Here is a 20,834-nt window from a genome sequence, read left to right on the forward strand (position 1 = left end):
ACTGAGCTATCTGGCTGGTCCTACTTGTATGTGTTCTGAGAATGTTTATGCAGATCCTTTACCCATTTTTTAATTTATTTTTTATCTATATATTTTTATGTATTTGGTTGTTGCAGGATCTCACTACACAGCTTGGACTCAGTGATCCTCCTGTTTCAGTATCCCCAGCACTCGGATTACAGACACGCACCATTACGCCCAGACACTGGCCCACTCAGCAGCCCCTGAGGGTGTGGCTGGCATGGCATGTGGTGCCAGAGATGGAACTGCAGTCCCTACCCTTGCCTAAGCTTACCCAAGCAGGTGCTTTCATCTGCTGAACTTTCTCACCAGCCCCTTTTACCCATTTTTAAATCAGATTATTTTCTTACTAATGAGTTGAGTCTCTTGTACACTTATTAAGTATGGTTTTCAAACACATACTTTCTCATTCCATAGACCAGTAATGGTAAACCTTTTAACTTGTAATGCTAACGGCACAGTGCGACAACTGTCAGAGGCTAACCACCACTGCCATACACTCTCTTCATGCTGTAAATTGCTGATGTAATCTCATTTATCTTTGTGCTTTTATTGCCTGTACTTTTGTCAGAGCTAAAAAATATTGTTGCCCAAGTTGACATCATGGAACCCCCATCTACACACACATTTTCTTCTAGCAGCAGTTCTATACGTCCAGGTCTTATGGTTAAATCTTTGATTTATTTTGAGTTAAAGTCTATAGGTGCCATGATTCCTCCTGCTGTGGATATCCAGCTCCCCTGGCCCCCACTTTCCCCAGCACCAAGTACTGAACAGACCATTCTTTTCCCACTTGTGTGTTCTTACTACCTTCATTGAAATTTGGTTGAATATAAATGAGTGGCTTTACTTATGGGTGCTCTAACTCTGTTCCACTAACTTATGACTACTTTTTTTTCCCCATAATTTTATTGATAAAAAATAGCAATGAGACAGTTTCAAATCAAATCGGTAGGACAGTTTCAATAATTAACACACTGCATACATTCTTCCTAGTGGTTAATTGCTGTACAAGATGCGGACATCATATCCTATTTACAAACACCATTAGAACAAATCATTCTATTCATTAACAGAATGTAACTATAAATCTATCCTAACCACTTTGAATACACAGATACAAAATGGACATTCATCTGTATCCCCTTTTTTTTGTTAAGTTCTGTTATTCAAATATTATAGGTGTGTAAACTCAGCAAAATATTCTAAAAGAGTCCAGTAGCCCATAATAGTATTGGGTGTTCCACTTGAGTGGCAATATCAGAAATTGTTGACCTGAGTCCTCCACAGCTCAACATAACAGTATGGCTTTACTTCTTTTTTTTTTTTTTAACCTTTATTTTTTTTTTCAAAATTTTATTAATAAACAGACTACTTTTATGCTATTACCAAATTGTTTTGATTACTATTGCTCTGTAGTTTTTGTTGTTGTTAGTGCTGAGGATTGAATTCAGGATCTTTGCACTGAACTCCATTCAGCCCTTCAGTTTTTATTTTGAGACAATGTCTTGCTAAATTGTGAATTACCCAGTCAAGGCTCACATTTGTCATCTTCTGACCTTGGCCTCCCAGAACGCTAGGCCTGCAGGTGTATTCTACTATGCCCAGATGCTCTGTAGTATATTTCAAGGTCAGACAGTGCGATGTCTCTGCAAACCACTTTTTTTTTTGTACTGGGGATGGAACTCAGGACCTCGTACATGCCAGGTAGGCACTTACGCTGCTCAGCTCTCTCCTGGCCCTCAAAACCACTTTGGCTATTCAAGGTCTTTTGTTTCATACAACTTTTAGGACTGATTTTTTTTTATTTCTGTGAGAAACATCATTGGAATTTTGATATGAACTGAACAGAATCTATCCATCATTTTTGAAAGTATATACAATTTAACAATATTAATTTTTCTAATTCATAATTATTGGTTATCTTTCCATTTCATTACGTTTTCTTTGATTTTTAAAATCAATGTTTCATGCTTTCCATTTTCTCAAATTCATTTCTAAATTTTTTAAATGTATAACTAGTATAGGTGGAATTATTTAAGTATTTCACATTTTAGACTTGTTCAGACTTTGGCATATTTACATAGACTCTACCAACTAAGCATACCTAATTCAAAAATCCAAAATCTGAAATTGAGCATCATTTTAACATTGAAAGTTTCAGATCTGGGAGCCTTTCAGATTTGAGGTTTTGGCTAAGGATTATCAACCTGAAACTCATACCATCTGCAATCAGGGACATTTTACTTCCTGTGCATTGGATGCTTTTTCTTTCTTTCTCTTGCCTAAATGTTCTGGCTAGGGTTTTCAGCCCTGTGCAGAATAGAAGTGGCAATAATGGGCATCCTTGTCTTCCTCCTACTCCTAGAAGAAAAGCTTTCCCCTTTTTTCTATTGGGTATTATCTTTTCTATGGGCTAGTTATATATAGTCTTAGGGGGCTGGGGAGATAGCTCAGTAGAATAAGCGCTTGCCTGGCAAGCGTAAGGGCCTGAGTTCAATCCCTGGTTCCACCAAAAAAAAAAAGTCTTAGGTATGTTCTTTGTATGCCTATTTGAGTTTTTGTCATGAAAAAGATATTGTATTCAGCAAATGCCTTTTCTACATCTAATGAAGTAATCTTGTTTCTTTTTGTTTTTCATCCTACTAATGTGGCATATCAATTTATTGATTTGCCATCCATCCTTGCATCACAGAGATAGATTCTCCCCACCATGATAAATGAATCATTTAATCCCCAATTAAATTCATTTTACTGGTATTCTGTTTAGGATTTTTGTATATGTTTATCAAGAGCATTGGTTTGTAACTTTCTCTTCTTATAGTATTTCTGTCTGGCTTTGGGTTACTGATGGCCCCATAAAAATGAGTTTAGAAGTTTCCCCTCCAGAAGAATTGGCAAGAGTTCTTTAAATATTTGGTATACTTCTGCAGCAAAGCCACAGGTCCTGAGCATTTTTTTTTTTTAAAATGGGCAATACTTTATGACTGAGAGCAAGCTTCTTTCTTGTTATTAGCGCATTTAGATAGTCTATTTGTTCATGATTTAGTCTTTGTAGGCTGACTGTGTCCTAAACTAGTTTATCCATTTCTTCTAGGTTATCCAAAGGAGCATTTATTATATTCCTGGTCTGCTGGACATTTTTTTTAAAAAAATCAGGAATACATGACGACTTTTGTTGAAATAGTTTTTGTGTATCTACTGATGTGATTATGTAGTTTCCTTTATTCATTAACATGCTGAGTTATATTGACTGAATCATAGATGCTGAAACAGTTTTGAGTGTTTCAGATCAAGGCCAACTGGTTCCTTTGTAATTCCATCCTGGTTTGCTCCCGCTGAGGTCAAGGAGACAGGCTATTTTGACAGCGAGAAACCAGTTGCTTTATTTTTACTACTGAGATGCCTGTCGCCTACTACCTCATTTTAGTTTTGCTCCTCCCAGCCAAACAGCTGCAGCAAACTTCCCTGACTGAACAGTTTAACTGCCACAGATTTGGTGACTTGGGAAATGACCTAGAGCTCAGATAGGGAATCATTTATAACCTATTCCATTTCTGGATGATTCTAGTAGCAACAAATATCTTCCCATGAATATCCTGAGATCTTTCCTACTGCTGCTTTTACTACTCAGTCACTTGCCTAAGAACTTCTATGAAAACACATTCTCATCCAAATGCAACAGTGTACACCTGTAGCCCTAGCTACTCAGGAGGGTGGCAGGAAAATCTGGGATTCTAGGTCAGAGCAAGCAACTTAGCAAGACCCTGTCCCAAAATAAATTTAAAAGGGCCAATTTGATAATAGAGTAGTGCATGGCATGTGTATGGTGTCTAATCCTCGCAACAGCAAAATTGTGTGTGTGTGTAACCAGGGATTGAACTCAGGCCCTTGCACTTGCCAGGGAAGCACTTATTCTACTGAGCCATCTCCCTGGCACCCCTCAAAAATTTTTTTAACTTAAAAATACAGGAAGAAATGAGTATTAAAAAAGATATTCTCTAGCCACTTTTTTTTTTTTTTTTTTAATGTATTTGGTTGTTGCAGGGTCTCACTGTGCAGCTTGGACTGATGGTAAGCCTCCTGCTTTCAGACTCCCCAGCATTGCAATTACAGGTGTGCACCACTATGCCCAGACTCAGGCCAGCTCAGTGGTGGAGTGGCATGTGGTGCTGGGGATCAAACTGCGGTCCCTGAGCTTCCCTGAGCTTGCCTAAGCAGGCACTTTAGTCTGCGGAGCTATCTTGCCGGCCCCTAGGTATATTTTTAAAATGCTGTTTTTCTTGAAAATCCTTCCCTTGAAGGAAAGTAACCAAATCTTACACTATCAGGCATAACATATCCCCTATCCCCTTGTTTATTTTTCTCCTGGGGCTGCAGAAAATTCCTGGACTATCCATAGGTTTTGAAATTATCCTTAGTCCGTCCTTTCTTTCTTTCTTTCTTTCTTTCTTTTCTTTCTTTTTCTTTTTCTTTTTTTTTTTGGCGAAACTGGGGATTGAACTCAGACCCTCATGCTTGCCAGGGAAGTGCTTATTCTATTGAGCCATCTCCCCAGCCCCCTGTTAGTCATTTCTTATCTCCATAAAAACTCTATTTATTTAAATTGGGAAAAAATAAAACCCTCCCAACAATTAAACAATGGAAAAATTATCCATAGAGATGTCATCTAGTAGATGTCATCTACTTACAGACATTAGTAAGTAGTAGCTCTTAAAATGTATTTCACATTTACATTTACATATTTATTATAGGAATTGAAAATGTCACTGTTTTAATATAGTGTTAGAAGGCTGAGTTTGGGGGGTTCAATATACTCGGTGTGAATCTCAGCTTTGCCACTATTAGTTATTTTATTTCACTCAGTCTCAGTTTCTTTGAAATAAGGAGGAGATAAGTAAGAACACTGGTAACCGCCACCTCCTAATTCCCACCTCTGCACGGCACAGGCGATCTACTTTCTCTCTTAGCACAACCATACTTCCTCCAGATGACCCCAGAAATGCTGAGTTACTAAGTAAAAGTAACAGTAATTACAGTAATTTATGGAAAATGCTTATCACTTAAGCCTTAATTACAACGCAGCACAATAACAATTACATAAGCCATTAAGTGTGTCAGATTCACTTTGCTACATGCTTTATTTGATTTTTAACATTAACATCTATTCACAGAGGTTTGGTTTGCTGCTCACAGCATGTGTCTCCTTGTAATTAAAAAAGTGTGAGAGGGAGCAGTGCCTACAAGGGGAAATCAAGCACCTTAGGAAGAAATTAAAGAAGTGATTTATTTTAAAAAGATTCAACTATAGTCACGTCTCTTATCTCTTTCTCTACTTAAAGAACACTTGCCGGATGTGAGAGGATCATTTCTCAGCTCCAGATTTCATTAAAAAGATCTTACTAGTTTAGTTACTTTTTGCACCAGGGATAAATAAAATGTTACCAGCTGATGGACTGCTTTCACTGGTCAAGTGCCCTCTCTCGGCCCAGGAAACCCTACCAAAGTAGCAGACACATGAGGCTGTATGATAAAGAACATGGGTTCTTTGGGAAACAGACACTAAATTGGGGCTAGAAGGGCCAATGTTCCGAATCTGACTTCAGAGTGGTAGGTAAAAAGACAGCCATGTGGGAATTCCCCAACAGTATTCGCTTGAGCATAATACAACCTTACCAGGAACACCACCCAAGGTTGGGCATGGCTTAGTTGCTGGCTGGTAAACTGAATCTGGGTTGGTATCCTCTTGAGTTCCACAAATGAGTTCCCCATTAAAGAGAACAGGTTTTATATAAGAAAGAATTGTAAGAATCATCCACTACTGAAGGTAGGGAAATGTGCTAACCAACTTCCTATAAATGACCCGTAAGTCACACAGCATTTTGGCGCAAAGCACAGTCACTTGGCCTGCCAGGTCTCTAGCGAGGCCAGCCATTGGAATTTCCCTCTCAGTTTGAGCCAACAGCTTTACAAGCCTATGAAGAAGTGAGAGGAACAAGACACACAACTTAGCAAAAACAGCCCTATCTAGCAAAAAGTCAATGCCCACACACCTTCTATTGGAACTGCATGAGTTTCAATTTTTTTTTTTTTTTTTTTTTTAATGCCTGGATGTTAGGAGATGGACTACTGGATTCAACAGCTCCTTTTTAAATCCAACACAAGCTTGCCCTCTCCATTTTCCCTGGCTTCCTCAGAAGTTCCTCTCACTCTCAGCAGATGATTGTTTGATTCCTGCCAGTTACAAATGACAATCAGACAAGAACCTTAGCAGTCTTTCACTTCTGTCACACAAAATCCCCAAGTCACCCTCAAAGAAAAGCTTCCCCCTTCCTTTTCTCCCTATGGAGGAAGGCTACTTTCTGTGCTTCATCCGCTCTTCACGGACTGGGCTCTTTCTCCTTTCTCCACCTTTTTTTCTGGAGCATTTAGTCATGTTTATTCCCTTACCCCTAGAAGAGCTAAAACTGTATTTCATTGGTATATCTCTTGACTTATCTTGTAGGCAAGTTTCTTGCAAGAAATATCAGTTATCCCTTTTCATTTCACATTTTGATTCTTAGTCCAGCTGAAGACTTTAATGTTGTTCATCTTTTTAAAAAAGTCTGATTTTTTTATAGCTTCTATTTCATCTGTTTTTGCTCTGATCTTTATTTTCTCATTCCACTTTTTCATTTTACTAATGTTAAATTTAGTTTTTTTCTTTTCCCAGTTCTTTGGGTATAATATTACACTGTATTTAAGGTCATTTCTTTATTATGATCAGCTCTGGAATTTCTGCCTGGTTTTTATATACATATATAGTTTATTTTTTATTTATTTATTTTTTTTGCTCCGAATGTCTTCAGGGCAGGTTTGGCTGGCTTGAGTAGTGGGGATTGAACCACAGCAACCTAAGCCTGACTGCTTTGTAGAAGCAGCCTACATATATAGTTTTAATTTCTGTTAATCTTGTCACTCAACTGTTTTCCTGATTTCACTGAACCATTTTTCTGTTTCTTTTTCTTTTTAATGCATTTGGTACAGGGTCTCACTATGCAACTCTGACTCACAGTAATCCTCCTGTCTCAGCTTCCCCTACACTGGGATTATAGGTGTGCACCACCACATCCGGTCTCACTGGCAGGCTCAGCATGCCTGGGGGCAGGGCTAGCACAGCATGTGGTGCTGGGCATCGAACTTCTGTCCCTGTGCTTGCCTAAGCAGGCACTTAGTCTGCTGAGCTATCTCACTGGCCCTCTATGGATTTTTAAAAAGTTGAATGACCTTCTTTAAAACAATCAGTTACCTATCGAACAGTTCATGTAGCTCCCTTTTTTTGTGGTCCGCTACTGGGAAATTATTGTGTTCTTTATGTGGGTTTTTTGTTTCTTTTTACCTTATTTTTTTTCATATTTCCTATTGCCTTATGTCAGTGTCTACACATGTAAAGCAGGGACTTTTCTCCACCAGCACAGGTTTTAAGCCTCCCAGCACCAGGCCAGCTCCTGAGGCTACTGGCTTTAGACCAGTACCCTAGAAGATGAAGTCTCCAAGACCCAGGGGCTCTAGTATCAGCTGGTGTCATTCAGCTATTGGCTCCAGTCTGCCACCAGGGCAACCCCATAGCTTCAAGCTCTAGAAAGGCTCCACATTTGCTGGTGCCGCAGGGTTGAACCAGTCCCCATGCACATGGATCCGGGCTCTAAGACTGCCCCTAAACAGCTGGGTTGTGCTCTAGGATCCAGACTGCCCTTGTGGTCCTAACCCCTAAGCCAGTGGTTGCAAACCTATGGCACACATGTCCCTTCTTTTTCAAAACAAAAGATGTCAATGTATGAGGTTGTTTTTTTTTTTTTTGTAAGCTAAAACCTTAGTATTCAAGTTCATTTGTAGTGTGGGCACTTCGAGATAAATATGTGCATTTTGGGTTACACTTCCGGACATGTGCTCTGAAAGGTTCACCATCACTGCTCTAGGCCAGCACCTGCACACTCAGCTTCTAGACTGGCATCAGTTGACTCAAACTCCAATGTCAGTTCCAAGCACCAGGCCAGTCACTGTCATCCTAGGCTCAAGACCAGCCCCAGCAGATGTGGGTTCCTTACCTACCTGCCCCTGCACTAGGTTAGATTCATAGTCCACAGGATGCAATCTTAATAAACTTTAAACACTTAGTTCCTAGCGAAATGACTGTCACACAGAAGACATGAATATTTATTGAACACACAGGAAAAATAATGTCCTTCTGAGTGCAGATAAAGTACCTACAACTGAGATTTCATACTACTCTATATCACAATGACCATCTCTAATTAATTTTTATAAAAATCTCAGTAGGAAGGTGGTACCATCAACCATATTTTATATAGAGAGAAACAAGGGTAGAGAAAATTACTGACTTGCCCAAGCAGGACTCAAATCTATGCCTGCTATACAGACTTAGGACAGACATTCGAAGAATCATGCCTTTTGAAATATTTAGAACTAGAAGAAGTAATTCCTTGAGAAGGACACAAAACATCCTTTTTGTGCAATTCAGTCTTTTGGCATAAAAAAGGCCTTTGTTATGGCTTGCCTCCAGATGTATCCCCAAAGCCTCATGCAAAGACAGGACTTTTTCAAAGATAGCTGGATCTAGGGTATGCAATACTGGTATTAAAGGTATGTGGTAATAATCAGTGTGCTGATCAACACAGTTCTGGGTATGGCTTAACGGATTTGCAGAAGACAGAAACCCCAACCTGGGTGTGTGAGGCACCACCCAAATGACTTGTAACCCAGATAGGATAAAAGGGAAGGGGAGGCTGCTTGCTGCTTTCTGCCTGCCCTGCCATGAACTGTTTCTTCTCTGCAATGCCTATCTAGCAAGCCACCCTGCCTTGGAGCCAGACAACTATCGACTGAAACCTCTACAAACTATAAGCTAAATAAATCTTTTCTCCCTCACCTTGTGGGGGTCAGGAATTTTGTACCACCAATGAAAATGTAACTAAGATAGCATTTAAATACAATTTTAAAAGAAAACATCTAATTCTGATTACTTAAGTTTGTATTGCTTAAATTTTTCATATATCAAGAAATATCTCCAGTTTTAATCATTGCATTTAACATCTCCAAAAGTTGATAAAAATTCAGTATCTGTAGTGGTTGCAAGTCTTACTTTTTTATTAATACTACAAATATCTGAGTAGATTCAGAAAGTTTACTTATGATTAAGTTCATAGCTATAAACCATTAGAAATGTCTAGCAATAGCAAACTTGAGGGTAATATATATATAAACCTAATATTCTTGCTAGAGGTAGATATAGTAATAGCACTATTAATGATTTTCTTTAACCTGACCTCCCAAACTAAGGAAGGGTTTATTTAGCTGTTTGTGGAGGTTTCATATACTTGGCTGGCTGCAAGACAGAGTAGCACATGGCAGAGAACAACAGTTCAAGGTGCCAGAAAACAGCAAAAGCAGCAAGTGCAAAAAGGGAGAAGTACAAAGAGCAAGACTCTTTCCCTTCCCTTATTTTGTAGCAGGTTACCTTGCACACAGTGGGTATAGCACTTACACCCTTAATCCCAGCACTGGACCATAAATCAATCAAAAACTGTAGAAGCCCACCCCATGACTGCATGAGGCTTTGGGGGACATCTAGATATGAACCACAACATTAATCTAGGATTATATTGTTTTCTTTGATGTGCAGTGGCCAAAACCAAACTTGGTACAAAGGTAATTTCGCATATGATATAATTTTTTCAGAGATTAATCCCTAAGCATTAAACACCAATTGCCCAAGCATTACAATCACCTAATATCAGTACTACGATGTGGGTCTATCATAATTTTTGTAGCCATTTGCATCATGGACCGCAGTGAAAGGAAGTAGGAATCACTGCAAACTCTTCCACCCAGCTTGCAGAGTGTTACTTTCACAACACAGGACTATTTTGAAACATTCAATTTTTTTAAATTCAATTTTGAGACACATTATCAGTAATTTTTTTTAAAAAGTAATACTTACAATACATCATTGAAGTCTCCAAAAACATACATGTGCCTAAAGCTGTCAATGGCTATAACAGGGCAATCTGCTGGAGTTTTCTGTATATGCAGAAGAGGATGTCTAAATTTGTCACAATCTGCATGTAAAAAGTTTATTGTACCTTTGAAAAAATAAAAATTTGAGAAGTCTATTAGAATTTTCTTGACTGTATTCTCTAAACTTTTTTTTTTTTTTTTTTGGTATTTAGTACAGGGTCTACAGGGTCTATAGGATCTCACAATATAGATCAGACTTGTAGTGATCCTCCTGTTTATAGCCTCCCAAGTGCTGGGATTACAGGCACGTGCCACCATGCCCAGTGTCAATCACCGTCTCAGTGTCTCTTAACATTCTAAACTCATAAAAAATGACATTATAAATAAGATCCCTACCTACATTTATTAGAGTAATATAGCCTATAAAAACTAAAATCTAAATATTCCTAACATTTTTAAAGAAACTGGATCTTAGTTCTCAAGGCAGGGAGTAAATTTTGCTAGAAATTATAAGAAAACTCGAGTTGGAATGCTGTGGTGCATCTTTTACTTTCTTGAAGTGGGTAGTCATGCACTATGCAGCTTACCTAGGTTCTGGGCAACAAGTTCCTGGAACCAATGAGCTATGAGCTATTCCCATGGGACCATCCTCCTTCACACTCCTTATGGCCTGTACTGATTGCTTTTTAATCTAATTCAACTGAAAAAATATTTACTAAGTGACTAAAAAGAATAGCTTTATACAATACCATTAGTTTATTTTGTTTGACAAGAATTCTTCCCTAAGAACAAAAGGGAGGCAGTTCACATCCCAAATTCTGTTTAGATACTTTATAGAAGCCACAGACAGCTGCTCAATCTTCTCTTTTTAGAAATAAGCATGAATCAGATTGTGTAAGTTCTCTCAGCAGTATCTCTGGGAATGTCTACCAGAAAAGGTGTCAGTCAAGCATTAAGATGCTACGAGAAAATACTCCAAACTAATAATGTGCACCCATTTCTCATGCTATTTGATTTTTCTCTCTAAAACAGTCACAGTGCAGAAAACAAAAACACCCCTTCATATTCTATGACTTCTAATGTGTCCTCACTTTCATAGTTGAAGGCAAATGTTAAAGTAACTTGTTAGGCTTTTAACCCAAATATCTTTATGTGGATATAAATGAAACAGGATGAGAAAAGAGAAAGGATGAAAATAAACACCTTCATCTGTCTACCTTTTTCACTTATTAATTGCCGGGCAACTTCATTTTGGAATATTTCCAAACTCTCTGTATCCTCTTTCATGTGGAAGAGTATGAGAAAAGGCAGTCCTTCTTCTGTCAACTCCTGCAGAGAGAACCATTCAATGAGAATTATCAGGCCTCCCCATTTAATTTCAGGTATTTTCTAAATATAAACAATTGTAGACCCAGCTAATTAAGGCAATGGTTGCTAACACCCCAGGAAAAAAAAGTCTAGTGGTATAAACACTGACCAAGAATGAATTCACTTCCCTCTTTACTCCAGAACCTATAGCCCTACTCTGTTGCAGGCACCGATCTACTTTAAAGGAACTCCTGGGATTAACTGTTAGCTAGCAATGGATAGGAAGCATCAAGGACAGCCCATAGAGGCCCTGACATTTATGGCTGACCATAGAAGAAACTATGCAATCTCCTTATGAAGGTGTAAGGAACAGAGCAGACATGATAGTAATAGTTCCAGTTTTATGGGAAAAAGTAAAAAGTTGAGTGTCCCAGCAACAGATAAGTCTGATTTGCAAATTTATGCTTAAAGTTTGTTACAAAAAAACATTCCACCTACACAAGATTTATCCAAAGTGTTTCATTCAGAGTACAGACAAAAATGTCCTAATATAGTCATCTTAACCAACACAGAATTTAACACTACTAACAACTATCTCCCTCTCCCCCTAAACATGTGTACTTTTACATGTATACTGTATATATATATATACATGAACACTTTGAAAACTATAAGTGCGCTATTAAAATATTATTATTACTGAATAAAAGAAAGGTAATGGGTAGACAGCAGAGTTTGTTTATTCTCCTTAACGAATGTTAAATTCTGGCTTATAAGAAAAAATCCAAAACAAGCTTTCACAAAGAGCTTCACAAAGGACAATTACTTTTATAAACTATCTTTTTTGAGTATCTCTATATTTGGTAACTGCTTCAGCATAAAGTGGAAATGTCCTTTTTATCTTTAAAAAAACAATCAAATGAGACCTATCTATAAGTTTTCTTCAGGTATCTACCCCCATGTTTTAGTCTGTTTCACTTGTGTACAGGATAAATTATTAAGTTTTTTGTCACATTTACCTTTTCTTTTAGTTGAGGCATAACTTATGTATAACAGAATTGACTACTTTAGATATACAATGAGGCAGCTACTATATTCACAAAGCTGTGCAAGTACCACTACTAATTCCAGAGCATTTTCATCATTCTGGAAAGAACCCATCACTCCCCATTTTCCCTCCAAGTCCCTGGCATCACATTAATCTTCTGCTAAGCTAATTTAAAATTTCATCATAGTTTATCTCTTGGGCTCATGTGTTTTTCTTTCTCCTACCTGTTTACTGATGTTACTCCTCATGGCTCTGTCTTTGGCCTTCTCTGCTCTAGCCTTGTAACTATATACAGTGTGACAACTTCAATTACCAGTTTTTACTGGAGTCTTAGCTATGTATACAAGCCCACCTCCAGTTCAGAATCCAAGCCTAGCGTTCCAACTGCCTGTTCAGTTTCTGTCATAGTCCATGCACTCCCTAAGTACACAAGAAAAATACAGTCTCCTCTTCCAACCTTCCCATATCCTTTATTACTTTTTTTCTGTTAAGCATTTTGTTTTAGGGCTGTCATGTGTCTTCTTAAAAGCATTCTCAGGTTCTATCCCATCTCTAGAAGTACAAATGAATTCTTTAAACTTTAAGAACAAATTCTGTGTCCCTCAAGTGGCACAGGGTGTATCTTTAGTTATGCTATCTATGTACAAGAAATACTACTCAGGGGCCAGGGAGATGGCTCAGTAGAATAAGCGCTTCCCTGGCAAGCACCAAGGGTCTGAGTTCAGTCCCAGGTTCCACAAAAAAACAAACAAACAAACAAACAAACAAAACAAAAACAAAAACAAACAAAAAAAAACAACCCACAAAACAACAAACTACTCAGAAAGCCTCTTGAAGACAGATTTTTTTTTTTTTTTTTGGTGGAACTGGGGATTGAACTCAGGCCCTTGCCCTTGCCAGGGAAGCACTTATTCCACTGAGCCATCTCTCCAGCCCTGAAGACAGGTATTATTATATGCCTTTCCTTGCTTATTTTTATATACAATGATATGTAATCAATATATGACAAAAAGTGAAGAAACAAATGTTATTGAATAAATAATAACTGGGAAAGAAGATTCAGCATTAAGAGACCAAAAAAAAAAAAAAAAAAATCACAGGGCTGTCCTGCTACAATGCTACATATGGTTAGATTTCTAAATTTTTGTGTAAAAATATGTAATTGTTTATTCCTATTTTAAAAATATTTTTCTGTTTTTTAATTTATTTTTTATCTTTTTCTTCACATTCTGTAGGGATTTAAAGTTTAACATATCAATATTTGATGGAAAACACTTGTTCCATGTTATGCCTAAGATGTTTGATATTCAGACAGGTAGTGAGGTTAAGCTCAACAGCCGATGTTATAGAGTAATAATATCATTAAGCTTCTCTTCTGGAGGGTTAATAACTTAAGTTTGCAGACAAAAAATTAGAGAAAAAGAAAGGCTGCAAGGACAGTCTACATTTTGACCCTAGCCTTTCAAGGTCTGTAAGGACTCAGGACATAGAAGAACCTGTACTGTAACATCATATAACTCAGTGGTGTCCCAAATTTTCTGATCAAGGAGATTATGGGGCCACAGAGGAAAGTGACCAAAAATGTAGAGTGTGGCTAAGGAGAGTCACAGGGAGAGAAAACATTCTCTCTGGCTTTCACAGACAGCAAACTGGTCAAGCAATGGCTGTGACTCATCCACATGGCTGACACTGGTAAAGGATCTACAAACTGTGGAACAGGGTTCAGGGTAAGTCCTGAGGGGATTTGACTGACTTTGTCAGATACAAAAGTTACATTTTTTGTTATATAGGTCTTGCTTTATCTTGGTCTTAACCATCCAGCAGAAAAGTATAAAAATGAGGTATAAAAAGTAAAGCCGTAGGGCTGGTGAGATGGCTCAGTGGTCTAAAGCACCTACTTAGAACAAGCTTAGCAAAGCACAGGGACTGCGGTTCAATCCCCCAGCACCACATGCCAGCCAGCCCCGCCCCCTGGTGGGCTGAGCTGGCCACACACACACACACACACACACACACAAATAAATAAAATTAAAAAATGTTAACTTTAAAAGTAAAGCCGTATTAATATGCTGATCTGTAAAAAGCTCAAGCCAACAACTTCTGACACTGCCGGTCTTGTGGATAACCCACTACTATTATAGAGTACTGGACTATATTGGATTACTCTGCTGAATTGATGCACCTACAATATATGAATGGCAATGGAATACACATCTCTGATGAAAGTAAACAAAAAAGGGGATATAAATGGACCATTTTGTAGTGAAAAGAAATATATGTCTGTATATACAAAATAGCATAAATATATGCTACTTTCTCTTAGTTCAATGAGAAGGTTTTAAACTAATAATATTTAGACAAGATATGTCTGCATCTTGTAGTACGAGTAACTACTACAAAGACAATAATATATAATGTATTAATTATAACTGTACTACTAACCTGTTTTGAAACTATCTCACTGATACTTCTTTCTTAATAAAATTATTTTTTTAAAAAAAAAATATATATATATAAAGAAGACTCAGCATTCACCTCTCAGGATATTTAAGAGCTATGAAATTTAAAATAAAAGCACACGTAACATTATTTTATGGCTGGGAGTTTGGCTTAGTGGTGTGTGGCATCCTGAGTTCAATTCCTGTTATCACAAAAAACAAACAAACAAACAAACAAACCCTACAATATTTTATTAGACTTAAGAGAAGTATAGGCAAGCATACAACTAATAGGAAAGGAATAATAAAGAGGTTAGTAGTTTGAAAATATACATGCCAACTAATTTACTAAGGTTAAACACAGTCACTAAGCATTTATGCTTCCTGGTCAACTAAGTTTATTTATGTCCTTAGCAGCATATTCTTTAGCAAACAAGTATTAAGAGATTAAGAAAAAGGAAATGAAAACAACCAGATTTATAATGATAAATCTTTCCCTATACAGTAGTTTAAACCATTTTTACATGGTTGGTTATAACATAGGGAAAAGTTAACAAATTACTGAATCTTTCTGAGCCTCTGAGAACTAAATGAACTAACACAATAAAGAAATATAAGTAATTTGGTCAAATAAACATTTGGCCTAAAGAAGTAGGATATTCATTTGTTTGATAAACCATAAACAAAAAGAGACTAACCTACACTTTCATTCAGAAACAATAATAAGATAAAAATGAAAAAGATTTAAGAATAATGTATTTTTATATATATTTCACAGGTCTAGTAAATTATTGCTTTTAACCAGAAATACAACAGCAGTGGTGCTGGACAGCAAAAGAGGAGAATCAACAGCCAGCTTTATGAAAATAGTTCTGATAGAGGTATGCTCACCATATGAATTTTTAGAACTGATAAATGCTTTAAAGTAACACCATGAGCTGCCTATGGTTGTTCTTTTACATATGTGAATTCAAAATAATATCACACGCTAAAAACCACATACCTCTCCATTTTCAAATGTTATTTCACGGACAAGAGGAACACATTTATCCTGAATCCAATTGTAAGTCAAGTCGAAATTTGTCATAGACCCCAAGTACACCATATCCGGAGCAGAACGCTGTCATAAAACAGGAAAAAAAACAAATTAAACAACTCTAACCTGCCCTGGCAAAAAAAAGTTTAAAATTCATCTCTGAACACACAAAATTTACAGGAGACATAAAACATGAGTCTTCTGAGAAAAAAGGCCACAGATAGTATAAAGGATAGCTCTGTATCAGGAACCTGACACCCCAACACACGACATGTAAGTGTTCTGCTTTTCCTTGAATGTGGCCAGTTAACTATTTATCAGTCTCTTCACCAAAAACAAGCAGACATTGCAAAATGAAAAAAATTAAGTTATTCGTTAGAGCTGAAAATGCTAGAAGAAGATTTAAAGAGTGGAACAGCTCGACAGAGCCGAGATGCGTGCAGAGGCCCACGCACAGGTGTCGCTGGGTGTAGCTCCCTGCAGATGAGCCCCCATGCTCACTGGTGCCGGCGCTCACTAGGGCTTTAACAGGGTAATGACGTAACTGACAAGGACACCCAGCTTACTGTGCTAAAGCCCTGTGACAAGCACCGCATATATGTTGGTTCATTTAATCCCACCGACCTCCCTCTACGGCAACTAGAACGGCTGCCATCTTAGAGCAACACACCTAGAAGGTGGCAGATTTCACATTCAAATTCTGATAGTCTAAAGCCAGAGCTCGTGCTCCTCAGTACATCACGTTGGGAGACACTCGCCTGGATTCTGATAATTTAGGGATACTAATACTATGTAAGCTCCTATTAAGAAATGTACTTAATAAACACCGAAAAATACAGGCAAATACCCATCAGATATGGTTTGATTATGGCTTGTGCATTGAAAGCATGCAGTAGTATTCAATCACGTCCCATCTTGCATAACTATCTCTGTTAATCTGAGCAACTGATCTGATGATAAAAATAGATAATATATCATTCATTGTTAATCAGTTATTCTTGTTTCAAAAGTCTGTAATTTATGTATCGTATGTTTAAAAAAAAAAAAAAGTTCATGTGCTTGGTCCTATGGGACAATATATCAGCTGGCAGAACCTTTAACAGGTCGAGTGTAATTAAGTCACTGAGGGTGCTGCCCTGAAAAGCAATTAATGTAGTTCATACAAGGGTTGAATTATTATAAAAAAAAAAAAAAAAGGAAGGAAGGAAGGAAGGAAGGAAGGAAGGAAGGAAGGAAGGAAGGAAAGTCGGCCTTCCCTGGTATCTGATTTCCTGTTTAGCAGGTGATCCTTTTTGTATGTTGCTATTCCCCTCTTGGACTTCTGACACATTTTTAAAATCTGGCTCCCAGATGGAATGCAAAACTGAGAAAAACAGAAGAAGAAAAGTCCCAGGAGCCTGGGAATAGAAAGATCACAAATCCCAGCTTAGCCACTAAAGGCTTGCGTGACCTTAGGTATGGCCCTGCTTATACTCTAAAACACTTTGATTAGCATAAAATGATGCCCCAAAGCTCCTTTAGTTTTATGTGCCTGTAAACGTCAAAACATAAAATTATACATTTTACTATATACCTATTTAAATATACTGTTATAAACTGGGGAGCAATGGTGTATGTCTGTAATCTCAGCTACTCAGGAGGTTAAGATAGCAGGATTATAAATTCAAGGCCACCCTGGGTAACTTAGAGATCTTGTCTCAAAATAAAACATAAAATTCAAAAAGAGCTAAAAATGTAGCTCAATGATGGAGGACTTGTCCAGTGAGCCCTGGGTTTAATGACCAGTACTGTAAAAAACATCGTATTATACACACTAGGAAATAGCAACTTACCCCTGGCGGCTTGTAGATTATGCTGTCTCCACTATATCGTTCTGGTTTTGAAACATCCCTAACCAAAAGAGAAAAATAGTAGTAACACTTTTTAAAGAAAAACACTATAAATATACGTGAAGAAAGCAAAATGAACTAATTACTTTGCTGTGTGTGAATTATAGACTTGAAATAATATACTTGTCTACCAACTTTTCTATTTGTAAGACTATGCAATATTTAAAAAATTATTTAAAAGAAAAAATTTACTACAAGCAGATATTTAAAGGAAAAATTTAATTAGCTGTTTTTGTGACTAGTATTTTACAAACTGGAATTAGCAATTTCAATATTAAAACTGTCCTAACTCTAGAATGCATTTCAACTATGGATCAAAGACATTAATTTAGTCACACAGACCAAATATAGACAGACAGATAGATAGATAGATAGATAAACAGATAGACAGACAGACAGACACATACATACACACACACATACAGAGTCCCCCCCCCCCAAAACAGGTACACACTTCATGGAAAAAAAAAACTTGCATAAATACTTTGATACTAAATTTCGTGAGACATTGTGAGGTTAATACAGTTACAAAAGGTACTCAAAGTAGGAGCCATTAGCTTCCAGACATTTATTATTTCACATTTAACCATGAATTTTCTATTTTACTTTATGAAAAAAACCACAAAATTTCAAAACAATACAAGAGAGTAACAATAGTTAACACATTGCATATTATCTTTAAAGTAGCTACTCACAGTACAAGGTATGGGTATGAAAAATTCTCCAAACAATATTAGCATAAAGCTTTCTTTTCAATGAACTAAGAGAATAAGAGAAACTAAAAAAAACTACATCATAACAACAGAGTTCATAAAAAAGTATGTTTTGTTTATTTGTCCACTGTTGTTTCTTGCTTGCTACAGATTCTAGAATATAATAGGTATACAATAAATATTTGGTAAGAGAATTCTACAACAAATTCTAAGTCAAATGGCTTTTTCTTTCTTTAAGCAATTTTTAATTATTGAACATTGATTTATCTCTGGTTTCTGACTACAGCAGCCCAGGAAATAGGGACAAAGGTGCTAAACCAGACTGATGAGTGGGAACAGAGGGAAGAATGTAACTATTACCTGTGAACTTCCTTCGTACCATGTATGTTCTTGGCACTGATGCATTATAGTGAACAAAACTGACAAAGCCCTCGATCACATGGAATTTGTGTTCAGATGAGAAAAGACTGACTGATATACTTATTCGTGGTAGTTGAAAAAAAGTGTTATAACAAAAAATGAGTTAAATAAAAAAGAACATGATGAATAATGGTAATGCCACCCATTATAAGATTATTAGCAGAGACTCCTGACAATAATGACCTCTGGGAGAAACAATAAGAGACAGGGGCAACAAGGAGGTTATTTGCAATATTTCAGGAATGGCAAGTTGCATGTGATTACAGAGCAGTGGTGGAGTCGGGGGAAGTCTGCCATCTCTTCTGTACAGTGATCTTCAAAAAACCCAAGTCATTCTTAAAATGAAACATGCACATGAACAAAATCTACAAAAGTATTAAAGCAAGAACAAAGGACAAAAGTCATGGGTGGAAAGGGATATACTGTGCCAGGTATGTAGGCCCTACTTACAATAGCTACAGCAAATGAGTGTTTAACTACTATGGACCAAAAAATAAGAAAATAACACTACATGAAAGTCAAAGGATGGTTGAGACAACTACCAATGAGAAGCTCAAGGATATAACAAAAGCATTCAATTTAAGAGCAAAAGAACACAAAGGAAAGAAAAAGAGCTGAAGACTAAACCAAAGGGATCCAGTTTAGTGTTGAATCAGTAGAAAAAGAAAAGGATGGACAGGTGGGTGTGGCTTGCATTGGAAAGGCTGAATAGGATCAAGAATGAAAAGGACCCCTGGATTTGGTAATTAAGAAGGCATTTTGTGACTATATACAGACATCCCTCAGAGAAATGGAATCAGATGGAAGAGACCATCTTCAGAAAATGACTAAACACAGGAACTTAACACAGCAACCGATTTGATCCAAGTGGTTACAGTTTCTTAAATAGTTAAAGAGTTTAAGAAACATTAAGGTAGACAAGCATAAATTAATCTTTGAAAACTGCATGAATTTAAAAAGAGTTAAGAGCTTCCGGCTACCCTGCACCAGCAGGACCTACTGGTCCCAGCCCAGGCGCAGCATGGGTGAGACCCTCTTCCACCCCTTGGGACACCCCCACCACTCCACAGCACGTCCCCCACCCAGCCACCAAGTAGGAATTTCTGCCGCGTTCCAGGAACCCCCAGAACCAGTCCTAGCCCAGGCCCGGTGAGTGTGTGGGTGAGCTTCCGGCTACCCTGCCTCAGGGAACCTACTGGTCCCAGCCCAGGCGCAGTGTGGGTGAGAACCTCTTCCACCTACTTGGGACGCCACCCACCACTCTGTAGCACCTCTCCCAACTCGCCCACCGAATAGGAATTTCTGTCACGTTCCAGGAACCCCCAGATCCAGTCCTAGCCCAGGCCCAGTGAGTATGTAGGACAGCTGCATTTACCCCCTACTCCACTTTATCCCCTCCAGTCTCAGTTCCGGCCTGGCACACAGGCCTGGGGTGAAACCCTGCAGCTGCAATCCCTACAGAGTGTAGGGGAAAGAACCACCCAGCTGGTCCAACAGCAAAACATCTTGCCAGAGGGGCACAACAGGTTCACCCCCATGGGCAGCAGCAGGAAGGAGCTGAGCACAGCAACCAGACCCAAGTCAGGCACAACTGGATAAATCCAAACTTTGTAGATCTGCACCTGAACTTCAGTAGAGGCTAAGGTTACAACTGCAACAAAGATTTACAACAAAGGTAAGAAGACAGTGCTAAACAAAATGACAACGAGAAGGAGGAAAATGCAATCTCAAGCCCCAAGACCACCCATAACAAGTGCAGAGGCCATTAAAACAGAATAAATTGGGAATCACACAACTGAAAGAAGTGAATCAATGACTTCTGAAATAAAGAAACAGATGCAGAAAGGTATAGAGGAAATCAGACTGGAAATGAAAAAAGAAATCCCTGAATTAATAACATCTGCAGTAAAGAATCAAATGCAGAAACATAGGGGCTGGGGAGAT

The 20,834-nt window shown here is 37.8% G+C and overlaps 1 protein-coding gene across 1 annotated transcript in view; it reads right to left on the reverse strand.

The window, feature by feature from the left end:
* Positions 1-20,834, reverse strand: part of Erp44 (endoplasmic reticulum protein 44) — a 119,220-nt gene that overhangs the window by 4,984 nt on the left and 93,402 nt on the right. The window contains exons 7-10 of the mRNA XM_004645227.3: positions 17,701-17,758; positions 15,836-15,952; positions 11,256-11,367; positions 10,022-10,163 (exon numbers count right to left, since the gene is read on the reverse strand). Of these exons, the coding sequence (XP_004645284.1) occupies positions 10,022-10,163; positions 11,256-11,367; positions 15,836-15,952; positions 17,701-17,758 (429 nt within the window). The remainder of the gene's footprint in view (positions 1-10,021; positions 10,164-11,255; positions 11,368-15,835; positions 15,953-17,700; positions 17,759-20,834) is intronic.

The sequence above is a fragment of the Octodon degus genome, unplaced genomic scaffold, assembly GCF_000260255.1.
Source record: "Octodon degus isolate 3935 unplaced genomic scaffold, OctDeg1.0 scaffold00221, whole genome shotgun sequence".
NCBI lineage: Eukaryota > Metazoa > Chordata > Mammalia > Rodentia > Octodontidae > Octodon > Octodon degus.